Below are 13,571 nucleotides of genomic sequence, written 5' to 3'. Positions count from 1 at the left end.
ATCCTTAATGAGAACCGCTAATTAGCGGAAAGGCAAGGCAGGCGCGCGGGTAATTAGCGCTGTTAATTAGGGGCGGCCCCGCCGCGCCCTGCGGCAAAACGCGAGGCTTCTCCTGGCAAAGGCGAGGGCGCCCTCAACCACCATGGCGGCCGCGGGCGGGCGTTGCCATGGCTACGGCGCTGCGATTGGCTGAGCCCTGCTCTCAAGATGGCGCCATGGCGGCTTCACCCCTATTGTTCCAAATGGCGGCGTTGCCCTTAACAAAAATGGCGGACGCAGCGAGCCCTCCCATTGGCTTCGCGCGGCGGGGCGGCTGCTCCTGATTGGCTGGGAGGGAGAGGGGCGGGGAAAGCGGCAGGGTCAGGGGTCATACGGGGACAGGGGGCCAATGGGGACACAGGGGGACCCCAATAACCCGTTTTTGGGGGGATTTGGGGATTTTTGGGGCTCCCGAAGGGAATTTGGGGTCCCTCCCCTTTTTCTGTGCATTAAAACCCAACCTTGGGGCGACCCTGAGTTTTTTGGGGGGGAGGGGGTCTTGGGCCCCTCTCCCCTTCCCAGTGCTCCCAGTTCCCCCCCCCCCAGCGCTCCCAGTTCAGGCTCATTTTTTTTGGATTTTTTTTTTTTTCTATTTTTTTACATTTTAATTCTGTACAAAAACCCCTCCCCCACCCCCAAATCCCTCGTGCTGGGGGGGGCGGGGGCGGTAAAGTGGTCAAAGTGCCGGGGGGGGGTGGGGGAGGGGCAGGGGGATTTGGGGGAGGGTGATGGGGGCGCCCCTCCCCCCACCCAGTAACGCTACTGGCCTGAACTGGGAATGGTCACTGGGGGAGGGGCGGGGGGGGAGGGGAGACCCCCCCCAATAAAATTTGTGCTTTGATCCAACCCCGGGGGGAGGGGCTGGGAATAAATAGGGGAGGGGGAGATTGGGGGGGGGGGTCCCAAAATTTGGGAATTGGGGGGGGGCGTAGGGGGGAGGGGCTGCTGGGTCCTGGTGCTGGGTCCCGGTTCTGGATCCTGGATCTGGATCCTGGATCTGCATCCCGTATCTGGGTCCCGGTTCTGAGTCCTGGATCTGGATCCTGGATCCCGATCCTGGATCTGGATCCTGGCGCTGGGTCCCGGTTCTGAGTCCTGGATCTGGATCCCGGCGCTGGATCCTGGATCCTGGTGCTGGGTCCTGGATCTGGATCCCGGTTCTGGATCCTGGTGCTGGGTCCCGGTTCTGAGTCCTGGAACCTGGTCCTGGATGCCATCACTGGGTTCTGGTTCTGGATTCCAGTTCTGGATCTAATCACTGGATCCGGTTCTGGGTCGTTGTTCTGGATCCTGGTTCTGGATGTGGTGCTGAGTCCTGGTGCTGAGTCCTGGATCTGGATCCCGGTTCTGGTGCTGGGTCCCAGTTCTGGATCTCCTCACTGGATCCCAGTTCTGGATCTGGTTCTGGATCCCATCACTGGAACCTGGTTCTGGATCCCGGTGCCGGATGTTCTCCCTCAATCCTGGTTCTGGGTCCCACCGCTGGGTTCCGGTTCCGGTTCCGGTTCCGAATCCAGCGCCCGATCCCGGAGCTGTGCCTGGTGCTGGGTCCCGGTGCCGAGTTCCGGATCCAGTTGGGATCCTGCGCTCCTGGAGCACCTGGAGCTGTCCCAAATCTCTGCAAACTGTCCCCAAAATCATCCACGCAGAACCGGGACCACCTGGGGCTGTCCTGGGTCAGTCCTGGAGCACCTGGAGCTGTTCTGGGTCAGTCCTGGAGCACCTGGGGCTGTTCTGGGTCAGTCCTGGGTCACCTGGAGCTGTCCTGGGTCACCTGGGACCACCCCAAACCCCCCAAAATGCCCCAAAACCCCTCAGATCTGTCCGTGCTGAGCCTCGTATCTCTGCAGGATGGCCCAGAACCGCTGGAGCTGTCCTGGGTCAGTCGTGGGTCAGTCCTGGAGCACCTGGAGCTGTCCCAAATCTCTCCAAACTGTCCCCAAATTCATCCACGCCGTCCCGGGACCACCTGGGTCAGTCCTGGGTCAGTCCTGGGTCAGTCGTGGGTCAGTCCTGGAGCACCTGGAGCCATCCTGGAGCACCTGGGGCTGTTCTGGGTCAGTCCTGGAGCACCTGGGACCATCTCAAACCCCTCCAGGAACGATCCCAACGATCCCAAAACCCCCCAAAACCCCCCAAAATGACCCCAAACCCCCCAAACCGCTCAGATCTGTCCATGCTGAGCCTCGTATCTCTGCAGGATGGCCCGGAACCACTGGAGCTCTCTCCGAGCCGCCGCCACCTCGAGGCGCAGCGCGGCGTTCTCGCGCTCCAGGAACGACCCAAAACCCCCCAAAATGACCCAAACCCCTCAGATCTGTCCGTGCTGAGCCTCGTATCTCTGCAGGATGGCTCTGAACCGCTGGGGCTGTCCTGGGTCAGTCCTGGGTCAGTCCTGGAGCCATTGTGGAGCACCTGGGTCAGTCCTGGGTCAGTCCTGGAGCACCTGGGACCATCTCAAACCCCTCCAGGAACGATCCCAATGATCCCAAAACCCCCCAAAATGACCCAAAATCACCCAAACCCCTCAGATCTGTCCGTGCTGAGCCTCGTATCGTGCCAGGATAGCCCGGAATCGCTGCAGCTCCCGGCGTGCAGCCGCCACCTCGAGGCGCAGCGCGGCGTTCTCCCGCTCCAGGAACGATCCAAAACCCCCCAAAATGACCCAAAATGACCCAAACCCCTCAGATCTGTCCGTGCTGAGCCTCGTATCTCTGCAGGATGGCCCTGAATCGCTGCAGCTCCCTCCGAGCCGCCGCCACCTCGAGGCGCAGCGCGGCGTTCTCCCGCTCCAGGAACGCCGCCCGCACCGAGATCTGGTTCTCCTTGAGGCGCCGCGCGTCCCGCGAGCGCTTGGCGGCCGCGTTGTTCCGCGAGCGGCGGCTCCAGTACTTCTCGTCCTGCACACACGGGGACAGCGGGCGGGGAGGGGACGGTGGGGGACAGTGAGGGGACACTGGGGACACGGGATGGACACAGGGACAGGGGATGGACACAGGGACAGTGAGGGGACAGTGGGGGACACCCAGGGACAGGGGATGGACACAGGGATGGACACAGAGATGGACACAGGGACAGGGATGGACACAGGGATGGACACAGGGACAGGGCATGGACATGGGGGACAGTGAGGGGGGACTGGGGACACCCAGGGCCAGGGATGGACACACGGACAGAGGATGGACACAGGGGACAGTGAGGGGACATTGGGGACAAGGGATGGACACACGGACAGGAGATGGACACAGGGGACAGTGAGGGGATAGTGAGGGACACCCAGGGACAGGGGATGGACACAGGGATGGACACAGAGATGGACACAGGGACAGGGGATGGACACAGGGATGGACACAGGGATGGACACAGGAGTGGACACAGGGATGGACACAGGGATGGACACAGGGATGGACACAGGGATGGACACAGGGACAGAGGATGGACACAGGGGACAGTGAGGGGACAGTGGGGACACTGGGGGCATGGGATGGACATAGGGACAGGGGATGGACACAGGGACAGCAGGGGACACGGCACAGTGAGGGGACAATGGGGACACCCAGGGACAGGGGATGGACACAGGGATGGACACAGGGATGGACACAGGGGACAGTGAGGGGACAGTGGGGACACTGGGGACAGGGGATGGACACACGGACAGGGGATGGACACACGGACACATGGGACAGTGGGGGACAGTGGGGGGACAGTGGGGACACGGGTGGACACAGGACAGGGATGGACATGGGGATGGACACAGGGACAGTGAGGGGACAGTGGGGACACCGGACAGTGAGGGGACAGTGAGGGGACATTGGGGGCACTGGGGACACGGGATGGACACACGGACAGGGATGGACACAGGGGACAGTGAGGGGACAATGGAGAACACCAGGGACACAGGGTGGATACAGGACAGCAGGGGGACAGGGGACAGTGAGGGACAGTGAGGGGACACTGGGGACACAGGGTGGACACAGGGATGGACACAGGGGACAGTGAGGGGACATTGGAGGGACATTGGGGACACGGGGTGGACATGGGGACAGTGAGGGACAGTGAGGGGACATTGGGACACGGGTGGACACAGGGACAGCAGGGGGACAGGGGACGGTGAGGGACAGTGAGGGGACAGTGGGGGGACAGTGGGGACATGGGGTGGACACACGGACAGGGGATGGACACAGGGATGGATGCAGGGACAGGGGATGGACACAGAGGATGGCTCAAGGGACAGCAAGGACAGGGAATGGACACAAGGGATGGACACAGGGATGGACACAGGGACAGGGGATGGACATGGGGGACAGCAGGGGGACACGGGACAGTGAGGGGACAGTGAGGGGACATTGGGGACAGGGGATGGACACAGGGACAGGGGATGGACACAGGGACAGGGGATGGACACAGGGGGACAGTGAGGGGACATTGGGGACAAGGGATGGACACAGGGATGGACACAGGGACAGGGGATGGACACAGGGGACAGCAGGGGGACAGGGGACAGTGAGGGGACAACGGGGGACACCCAGGGACACGGGATGGACAAAGGTGATGGACACAGGGATGGACACAGGGACACGGGATGGACACAGAGATGGACACAGGGACAGGGAATGGACACAGGGATGGACACAGGGATGGACACGGGGACAGGGGATGGACACAGGGACAGGGGATGGACACAGGGATGGACACAGGGATGGACACAGAGATGGACACAGGGATGGACACAGGGACAGGGATGGACACAGGGATGGACACAGGGATGGACACAGGGATGGACACATGGATGGACAAATGGACGGACACAGGGATGGACACACGGATGGATACATGGATGGACACAGGGATGGACACAGGGATGGACACGGGATGGACACAGGGACAGGGGATGGACACAGGGATGGACACAGGGATGGACACAGGGATGGACACAGGGACAGGGGACGGACACAGGGATGGACACAGGGGACAGCAGGGGGCGGCCGTGGGGAATGACCCAAGGGACAAACCCAAAACTGCCCCAAAACTCCTCCCAAATCCCCCAAAAATCCCCCAAACTCCCCCAAAATCCCCCAACCTCCCCCCGAGCCCCCGTATTTGGGGGGTGGGCTCGCGCCGCACCTTCTGCTCGTCGGGCACGTGCACCTTGCGCGCCTTGCGGGCCATGGGCTGCGGCCGCAGCTCCTCCTGCGAGAACCGGAGCCGCCGGGGGTCCAGGGGGGCGCCGGGACCGCCGGGACCCCCCCCCGGGGCACCGGGACCACCGGGACCCCCCCCCGGGGCGCCGGGACCACCGGGACCCCCCCCCGGGGCACCGGGACCACCGGGACCCCCCCCCAGCGCCTCCACTTCCGCCTCCGGGGGCGCCCGGGGGGGGCCGGGGGCTGCGGGAGGGAAGGAAGGAAGGAAGGGGTTAATGGGGTGGGGACCCCTCCCCCAATTCCTGTGACCCCTCCCCAAATTGCCGCTGACCCCTCCCCAAATTGCCGCTGACCCCCTCCTCAATTCCCAGTGACCCCCCCTCCCCAATTCCATTTGTCCCCCCCAATTCCGGTTATCCCCGTCCCAGCCCCCCTCCCCATAATTCCCATTGCCCCCTCCCCAATTATTCCATTGCCCCCTCCCCAATTCCCATTGCCCCCTCCCCAATTATTCCCATTGCCCCCTCCCCAATTCCCATTGCCCCCTCCCCATTATTCCATTGCCCCCTCCCCATTATTCCCCTTGCCCCTTCCAATTCCCATTGCCCCCTCCCATTATTCCGCTGCCCCCTCCCCATTATTCCCATTGCTCCCAATTCCCATTGCCCCTCCCCAATTATTCCATTGCCCCCAATTCCCATTGCCCCCAATTCCCATTCCCCCTCCCCATTATTCCCATTGCCCCCTCCCCAATTCCCATTGCCCCCAATTCCCATTCCCCCTCCCCATAATTCCCGTTGCCCCCTCCCCATTATTCCCATTGCCCCCTCCCCAATTATTGCCATTGCCCCCAATTCCCATTGCCCCCAATTATTCCCATTGCCCCTCCCCATTATTCCCGCTGCCCCTCCCCATTTATTCCCATTGCTCCCAATTCCCATTGCCCCTCCCTATCATTCCATTGCCCCTCCCCAATTCCCATTGCCCCCAATTCCCATTGCCCCCTCCCCATTATTCCCATTGCCCCCTCCCCAATTCCCCTTGCCCCCTCCCCAATTATTCCCATTGCCCCAATTCCCATTGCCCCCTCCCCAATTCCAATTGCCCCAATTCCCATTGCCCCTCCCCAATTATTCCCATTGCCCCCTCCCCATAATTCCCGCTGCCCCCTCCCCAATTACCGGGCGCCCTCTCGTGGGGCTGGGGGCTCCGGGCGGGGGTCGGGGGGCTGGGGGGGGGCAGCCCGTGCTCCCTCAGGAACTCGTCCAGGTCCACGTACTCGAGGTCGGGACCCCCGCCCACAATTGGGGCTGGGGGCCGCTCCCAGGGCGGGGGGGGCGGCGGGGGGGGCGCCCCCAGGAAAGCCCCCCGGGATCCGCCCGGTTCGTCCATCCCTGAATTGGGGAGGGGGCAATGGGAAGGGACCCCCCCCAAAAAAGGCTTCATGGAGCCCCCAAATCACCCCCAGGATCCCCCCCCCAAAATGCCCCAAATTCTGCCCAAAATGCCCCAAATTCTGCCCAAAATGCCCCAAATCTTTCCCCTAAAATGCCCCAAATCCTCCATTCCCAATTCTGCCCAAATGCCCCGAATCCTTCCCCCTAAAAAGGCCCAAATTCACCCAAAATGCCCCAAATCCCCTAATGCCAATTCCACAAAAATCCCAATTCTGCCCAAAATGCCCCAAATCCTTCCCCCCAAAAAGGCCCCAAATTCAACCCGAAATGCCCCAAATGCCCCCCAAACCCCCTCCCCAAATTGCCCCAATTCCACACAAAACTCCCCCAAAATTTTCCCAAAAATGCCCCAAGTCCCCGAAAATCCCCCAAATCCCCCTCCCCAAAATGCCTCAAATTATTCCACTAGAATGCCCCAAATCCCCCCCAAAATGCCCCAAATTCCCCCCAAGCCCCCTCCCCAAATTGCCCCAATTCCACCCAAAACTCCCCCAAAATTTCCCCAAAAATTCCCCAAATTCCCCCCAATCCCCCCCCGGGGGGTCGCCGCCCCCTCCCCAAAATCGCGGCACGTGACCCTCCCACGTGACCTGACCCCCCGCCACACGTGACACGGGAAGGGGGAGGGGCTGGGAGGGGGGGGTGACCCGCGCGCGCGCACGTGCGGCGGTCACGTGGGGGGATCCCCCGCCCCCACGTGCGGCCTCACCTCGCGTGACCCCCCCGGGAAATGGGGGAGGGGACACCGGGAATGGGGGAGGGGCCCGGGAGACACCGGGACGGCCCCGCCCCCCCCTTCCCGGTCCCGGTTCCGGTTCGTGTCACCCCCCCCCCGGTCCCGGTGTCTCCCTCCAATCCCGGTTCCGGTGTCCCCCCCCGTCCCCGGTCCCGGTGTCCCCTCCTCGGGTCCCCGTTCAGGTCTCGGTGTCCCCACTTGTCCCCGTTCCCCCCTCCTCGGTTCCGGTGTCCCCGGTCACGGTCCGGTGTCGGTGTCCCCCCCTTATTCGCGGTCTCGGTCCCGGTCCGGTCCCCCCCGTGTCACCCCCGGTCCCGGTACGGTCCCCCCATGTTCCGGTGTCCCCGGTCCCGGTGGTCCCCCCGGTGTCCCCCCGGTTCGGTTCGGTCCCGGTCCGTTCCCCACCCGTCCGGTTCCCCCCCAGGTTCCGGTGTCCCGGTCCGGTTCCGGTCCCGGTGTCCCCCCCGTGTCCCCCCGGTTGGATCCGGTCCCGCTCCGTTCCCCACCTGTCCCGGTTCGGTCCCGGTTCGGTCCCGGTTCCTCGGCCCGAGCCCCGCGGGGGGCGCTGCGCCCGTGAGGGGGCGTGGCCTCGACCGACCACGCCCCTCGTCACCGCCAGCCAATCCCCGCCTGTTCTCTGTTATAGCCACTCCTCCCTAAAAATAAACCCCGCCCTCCCCGCGCACGCTGCGCGCTTCCCATTGGTTGGTACCGCCTCAAGCCACGCCCCCAAAGGAGCAAAAACCCCGCCCCTGCACAGAGAGGAAGAAAGCTCCGCCCCCTCCGCGAAGCAACGCCCCTGGCGACCAGCGCAGCCAATGGGAGCGAAGCAGGCGTGGCCGCGGTCAGGCGGCGCGGCCATGCGGGAGGGCGTGGCCTGACCTACATTGGGCCAATAGGGATGTCCAGGAGGGGCGGGGCCTGACCCAGTTTTAGCCTATGGGGAGAGGGCGAGTCTGGGAGGCGTGGCCAGGAGCACGCGGGGCGGCACGTGCGGGGCCCTCTTAAAGAAGCCGCGCCCCGAAATGGCGGCAAAGAGGAGGGGGCACGGGGAGCGACCCCCCCTCGGTCCTGAGGGATTCCCCGCACCCCCAGTGACGTCACAAACACCCCGACCCTTCCCCAAATTCATCTCCCCCCGATGTTCTAAAAGGGGCGTGGCCAGGTCTGCTCCCGCTGCTCTGATTGGTCCCGAGTCCTCCCCTCACACAGGGCCACCATCTTTGATAAAGGCAGCCGCCGCCATCTTGTGCCGCTCCGCCATCTTGGCCATAGGGAGGCGGCTCCGGCGCCATCTTTGGTAAGGGCAGGGCCGCCATTCCTCTCTTATTCCCCTACCGGGGCCATTCGGGGGTCTCGGATCCCCCCTGGTTTAACCTGTGAGGGGCTGCGGGGGTCCCGCCATCCCCGGGATCCTCCGGGGATGAGGGGAGAAACCGGCGGGAAATTTACCGTGGCCTCCCTCACGTGACCCTCTCGCCGCCGCTACTTCCGCTTCCGCTTCCGGCGGGGGCGGCGCGTCCGGCCCGGCCCGGCCCGGCCCGGCCCGAGCGGGTTCGGGACGGCCCCGGGACCCCCCGCGACCCCCGGGACCGCCAGGGTGAGTGAGGAGCGACCGAGCCCCGTCCCCAAACTCACCTGTGGCCATCCGGGCCCCCGGTTCCCCCTTTGGGCCTGAGGGACCCCCGGGCATTGCGGGACCCCCCCCGGTTCCCCTCAGATTCCCCCGCCCCGGCCATGGAGGCGAACGTGAGCGACGAGAGCGGCCCGTTCCCGGCGTACCCGTTCGATTTCCTGGATTTCCTGACGCACCAGCAGCGCCCGGAGCCCCCCGAGCCCTTCGAGCCCCCCCCCAAGGCGCTGCCGCTGCCCCCTCCCCATTTCGAGTACGCGCCCCCCGCCCCCTTCGAGCGCGGCCCCCTCCCCAAGCACAAACCGGAGCCTTCCTCCTCCTCCTCCTCATCCTCCTCGCACCCCAAAAAACCCGAGGGGTCCCTTGGGGGGGGGGCGCCCCTGGGGGGGTCCCCGTTCCCCCCCCCGCCCCTGCCGCCCCCTCCCCAACCCTTATTTGAGGCTGGGGGCGCCTTCCCCTCCTCCCAATGGGGCATCGTGGACCTGTCCGGCCACCAGCACCTGTTCGGGGGCGGGGCTCTGAAACGCGGCCCCGCCCCCCCGCCCGGGAGCCCCGCCCCCAGCGCCGGGCCCGCCCCCCAGGAGGGGAAGGAGGGGCGGAGCTACTTCCGGCGCCTCAAGTACCTGGTGGAGCGGCGCTGGGCGTGTCCCCGCGGCTTCCGGCCGCACCTGCCGCAGGTGGGCGGGGCCGCGGGGGGCGGGGCCGAGGGGGCGCGGCCCTACGAGTGCCGCACCTGCGGCCGCACCTACAGCCACGGCTCCAGCCTGGTGCGGCACCGGCGCTGCCACCGCGAGGGGAGGGCGGGGCCGGGCGCGGACACGCCCAGCGGGGGAGGAGCGGCGGCCAATGGGGTCGGAGCGCTGGGAAACGTCAATGCGGCGGCCAATGGGGTCAACGCAGTGACCAGTGGGGTCAACGCAACGGCCAATGGGGTCAACTCGTTGGCCAACGTCAACGCAACGGCCAATGGGGTCACTGTAGCAGCCAATGGGGTCAGCTCATTGGCTAATGTCAACGCGGCAGCCAATGGCATCAACGCAGCACCCAGTGGGGTCAACACAGTGGCCAATGGGGTCAACTCCTTGGTCAACATCAACTCAGTGACCAGTGGGGTCAACACAATGACCAGTGGGGTCAACACGGTGGCCAACGGGGTCAACGCGGTGGCCAACGGGGTCAACGTGGTGGCCAACGTCAACGTGCGCCAACGATCAACATGCGCCAATGGGGTCAACACAACAGGCCAAGTCAACCGTGGCCATCGGTCAAGCAGTGACCAGTGGGGTCAGCGCAGTGACCGGTGGGGTCAACGTAGTGACCGGTGGGGTCAACACGCCGCCCAACGGGGTCAACACAGTGGCCAATGAGGTCAACGCAACCAACAGAGTCAACGTGGCGCCCAACGGGGTCAACACGGTGGCCAACGTCAACGTGGCAGCCGGTGGGGTCAACGTGATGGCCAACGGGGTCAACGTGGTGGCCAGCAGAGTGACCACGGCCAACGGGGTCAGCACCACCAACGCCATCACCGTGCCACCCAACGGTGCCAACGCCGTGGCCGCCCGGCTCACCGTGGCCAACGGCGTCAACGTCCTGGCCAACATCAACGGCGCCAACGCCCTGACCGTGGCCGTCACCGCGGCGTCCGGCGGGGTCACCGCGGCGTCCAGCGGCGTCCCCCCGGCCCTGGGCGCGCCCCCCGCCATCCCCATGGTGCCCAACGCCCTGGTGGCCGCCTCGGGCGTGGCCAACCTGGTGTCGCCGGCCGTGCCGGTGCTGCTGGCGCCCGTGGGGGTCCTGCCCGGCGCCGGGGCCGCGCCGCCGCCCGCCGAGGGCCCGTTCCCGTGCCCGCTGTGCTGGAAGGCCTTCAAGAAGCCGAGCCACCTGGCGCAGCACCAGATCATCCACACGGGCGAGAAGCCGTTCGCCTGCGCGGCCTGCGGGCGCGCCTTCAACCGGCGCGAGAGCCTGACGCGGCACGTGCGCACCACGCACGCGGCGGCGCCGGCGCGGCGCCTGCCCTGCGCCGTCTGCGGCAAGGAGTTCCGCGACGCCGCCTACCTGCTGCGGCACCAGGGCAGCCACGGCGCGCCGCGCCCCGCGCACCGCTGCGACGTCTGCGGCAAGGCCTACGCCGCGCCCCAGAGCCTGCTGCGGCACCGGCGCGCGCACGACGCCGGAACCGGCACCGCCAGCACCACCGGAAGTGCCAGCACGCCTGGTGCAGGTGGCGGGCGGAGCTTCGCGTGCCAGGTGTGCGGGCGCGGCTTCGGGCGTCGCGAGACGCTGCGGCGGCACGAGCGCATCCACACCGGGGAGAAGCCGCACGAGTGCGCCGTGTGCGGGAAGCGCTTCCGCGAGTCGTTCCACCTGCGCAAGCACCGCGTGGTGCACACGCGCGAGCGGCCCTACCGCTGCGACACCTGCGGCAAGGCCTTCGGCTACCCGCAGAGCCTGACGCGGCACCGCCAGGTGCACCGCGACGCCGCGGCCGAGGCGGCGGGGCCGGCGCCGCTGGGGTGCGGGGCGTGCGGGCAGCGCCTGCCGGGGCTGCTGCGGGCGGCGGCGGCGGCGCACAAGGAGCCGGCGGGGCCGCACGGCTGCGACACCTGCGGGCAGGTGTTCGGCTTCCTGGAGAACCTGGTGTGGCACCGCCTGGTGCACGCGCCCGCGGCGGCCGCGCCTGCGCAGGCGATCCCCGAGGAGGAGGAGGAGGAGGGGGAGGAGCCAGCACCGGCCCCGCCCGAGCGGCCGCCGGCCCCGCCCAGCTCCGCCCGCCTCACCTGCGGCAGGTGCGGGCGCAGCTTCAAGGGCGCGGCGGCGCTGGTGGCGCACCGCTACTCGCACCGGGCCCCGGCCCTGCACCGGCGCTGCGGCGCCTGCGGGCGGCGCTGCCCCAGCGCGCTGGCGCTGCTGCGGCACCGGCGGCGGCACCTGCGCCGTTCCCCCGCGCTCTGCCGCGCCTGCGGCCGCCGCTTCTGGGCCGCGGCGCTGCTGCGGCGCCACCGGCGCTGCTGCCCCGCCCGCCCGCGCCCCGCCCACCCGCGCCGGCCCCGCCCCGAGCCCGCCCAGGCCCCGCCCCCGCCGCCGCGGCACCGCCCCGAGCCCGCCCAGGCCCCGCCCCCGCCCCCGCGGCGGCACCGCCCCCCCCGGCGCTGCCGCACCTGCGGGCGCAGCTTCCGCTTCCGGGGCAACCTGCTGGAGCACCGGCGGCGCCACCTGGGCGAGCGGGTGTACCGGTGCGAGCGCTGCGGGAAATGCTTCTTCTACCTGGGCTCGCTGGCGCGGCACCTGCGCGGGCACCACCGGAACCGCGACCGGAACCGGGACCGGAACCGGAAACGGGACCGGGACAGGCACGTGCGGTGCCAGCGGTGCCAGCGCGGCGTCAACGGGGCCGCGACGCCGGAACGGCTCCGGTGCCAAGCGGGGGACAAGGGGGCGCAGGGCGGGGCGCAGGGCGGGGCACAGGGCGGGGCCAAGGGGGCGGGGCAGTGAGGGCGGGGCACAGGGCGGGGCAGGAATGCGGCATTTGGGTAAAAAATGGACACAAATGGGTCATGCTGGTCAAAAATGGGTCATTCTGGTCAAAAATGGGCCATTCTGGTCAAAAATGGGTCATTGCGGTACAAAATGGTCCCAAAATGGCCCCAAAATGGCTCATCCTGGTCAAAAATGGGCCATTCTAGTAAAATATGAGTCATGCTGGCCTAAAATGGCTCATTATGGTCAAAAATGGGTCATCCTGGTCAAAATGGGTCATCGTGGTCAAAATGGGTCATACTGGTCAAAAATGGGTCATTCTCATCAAAAATGGCCCATCCTGGTCAAAAATGGGTCATCGTGGTCCAAAATGGCCCCAAAAGGCTCATCCTGCCCCAAAATGGCTCATCCTGGTAAAAAATGTCTGAAATCAGCTCAGAAATGTCCGAAATCAGCCCAAAATGGCCCAAAGCAGGCCAGGCCGTGACACCGAGCCCAGAGCGTCCCTCCTGATGGACAGATGGACACTTGGACAGATGGACACTGGGACAGATGGACACCTGGGCTGATGGACAGATGGACACTTGGCCTGATGGACACCTGGGTGATGGACGCTTGGACAGATGGACATTTGGACAGATGGACACCTGGGTGATGGACACTTGGATTGATGGACAGATGGACATTTGGACACTTGGGCTGATGGACAGCTCGGATTGATGGACAGCTCGGATTGATGGACAGACGGACGCCTGTGCATGGCCCCGCCCCCGGCCCCGCCCCCCAGTCCCGCAGCCCCTCCCCCACCCCGGGATGGGGGAGGGGCGGGGCGGGGGCGGGGCCGCGCTGTACGAGGGGGGGGCGGGGCCGGAATGAACCGGAATAAACCCCAATAAATGGGGAAAAACTCTGAGAAATTGGGAAAGATTCCAATAAATTGAGGGAAAACCCACCAAAAAATGGGAAAAACAAAAAAAAATGGGAATAAACCAGAGCGGGTGGGGGAGGGGTGTTGGTGGGGTTGGGGGTGGGGTCACGGGTTGGGTGAGGGGTCAGTGATTGGTCAGTTATTGGTTAAT

General features: G+C 66.0%; 2 protein-coding genes across 3 annotated transcripts; one reads left to right on the top strand and one right to left on the bottom strand.

Moving 5' to 3' along the window:
• Positions 1-2,198: 2,198 nt before the first annotated feature.
• Positions 2,199-8,662, bottom strand: LOC135441725 (D site-binding protein-like). Of its 2 annotated transcripts, XR_010438537.1 has the most exons (5): positions 7,883-8,662; positions 6,365-6,577; positions 5,164-5,426; positions 2,455-2,939; positions 2,199-2,412 (listed from the first exon to the last, which is right to left on the bottom strand). XR_010438537.1 is itself a non-coding variant. In XM_064701266.1 (4 exons), exons 2-4 carry the CDS (start codon positions 6,573-6,575, stop codon positions 2,724-2,726), a joined length of 690 nt encoding a protein of 229 aa, XP_064557336.1. In that variant the 5' UTR covers positions 6,576-6,577; positions 7,883-8,662; the 3' UTR covers positions 2,199-2,723. The 2 variants fall into 2 exon arrangements, 1 of the variants encoding a protein (XP_064557336.1); XM_064701266.1 differs by having other exon boundaries at positions 2,199-2,939.
• A 451-nt stretch (positions 8,663-9,113) lies between these two features.
• On the top strand, positions 9,114-12,507 carry ZNF865 (zinc finger protein 865). The gene is made up of 2 exons (XM_064701270.1): positions 9,114-10,208; positions 10,252-12,507. Exons 1-2 carry the CDS (start codon positions 9,114-9,116, stop codon positions 12,505-12,507), a joined length of 3,351 nt encoding a protein of 1,116 aa, XP_064557340.1.
• Positions 12,508-13,571: the final 1,064 nt, after the last annotated feature.

The sequence above is a fragment of the Zonotrichia leucophrys genome, unplaced genomic scaffold (assembly GCF_028769735.1).
Source record: "Zonotrichia leucophrys gambelii isolate GWCS_2022_RI unplaced genomic scaffold, RI_Zleu_2.0 Scaffold_453_41110, whole genome shotgun sequence".
NCBI classification, from domain to species: domain Eukaryota; kingdom Metazoa; phylum Chordata; class Aves; order Passeriformes; family Passerellidae; genus Zonotrichia; species Zonotrichia leucophrys.
The sequence above is the reverse complement of the archived record's forward strand: the minus strand, read 5'-3'. Positions and strand labels throughout refer to the sequence as shown.

Coding starts and splice junctions, on each gene's coding strand:
- LOC135441725 (XM_064701266.1), bottom strand. CDS start 6,575: ATGGACGAACCGGGCGGATCCCGGGGGGCTTTCCTGGGGGCGCCCCCC. Junction 5,427..6,364: donor GCCCCACGAGAGGGCGCCCG/GTAATTGGGGAG, acceptor TCCCTCCCGCAG/CCCCCGGCCCCCCCCGGGCG. Junction 2,940..5,163: donor ACGTGCCCGACGAGCAGAAG/GTGCGGCGCGAG, acceptor CCGTGTGTGCAG/GACGAGAAGTACTGGAGCCG.
- ZNF865 (XM_064701270.1), top strand. CDS start 9,114: ATGGAGGCGAACGTGAGCGACGAGAGCGGCCCGTTCCCGGCGTACCCG. Junction 10,209..10,251: donor ACGTGGTGGCCAACGTCAAC/GTGCGCCAACGA, acceptor TCAACACAACAG/GCCAAGTCAACCGTGGCCAT.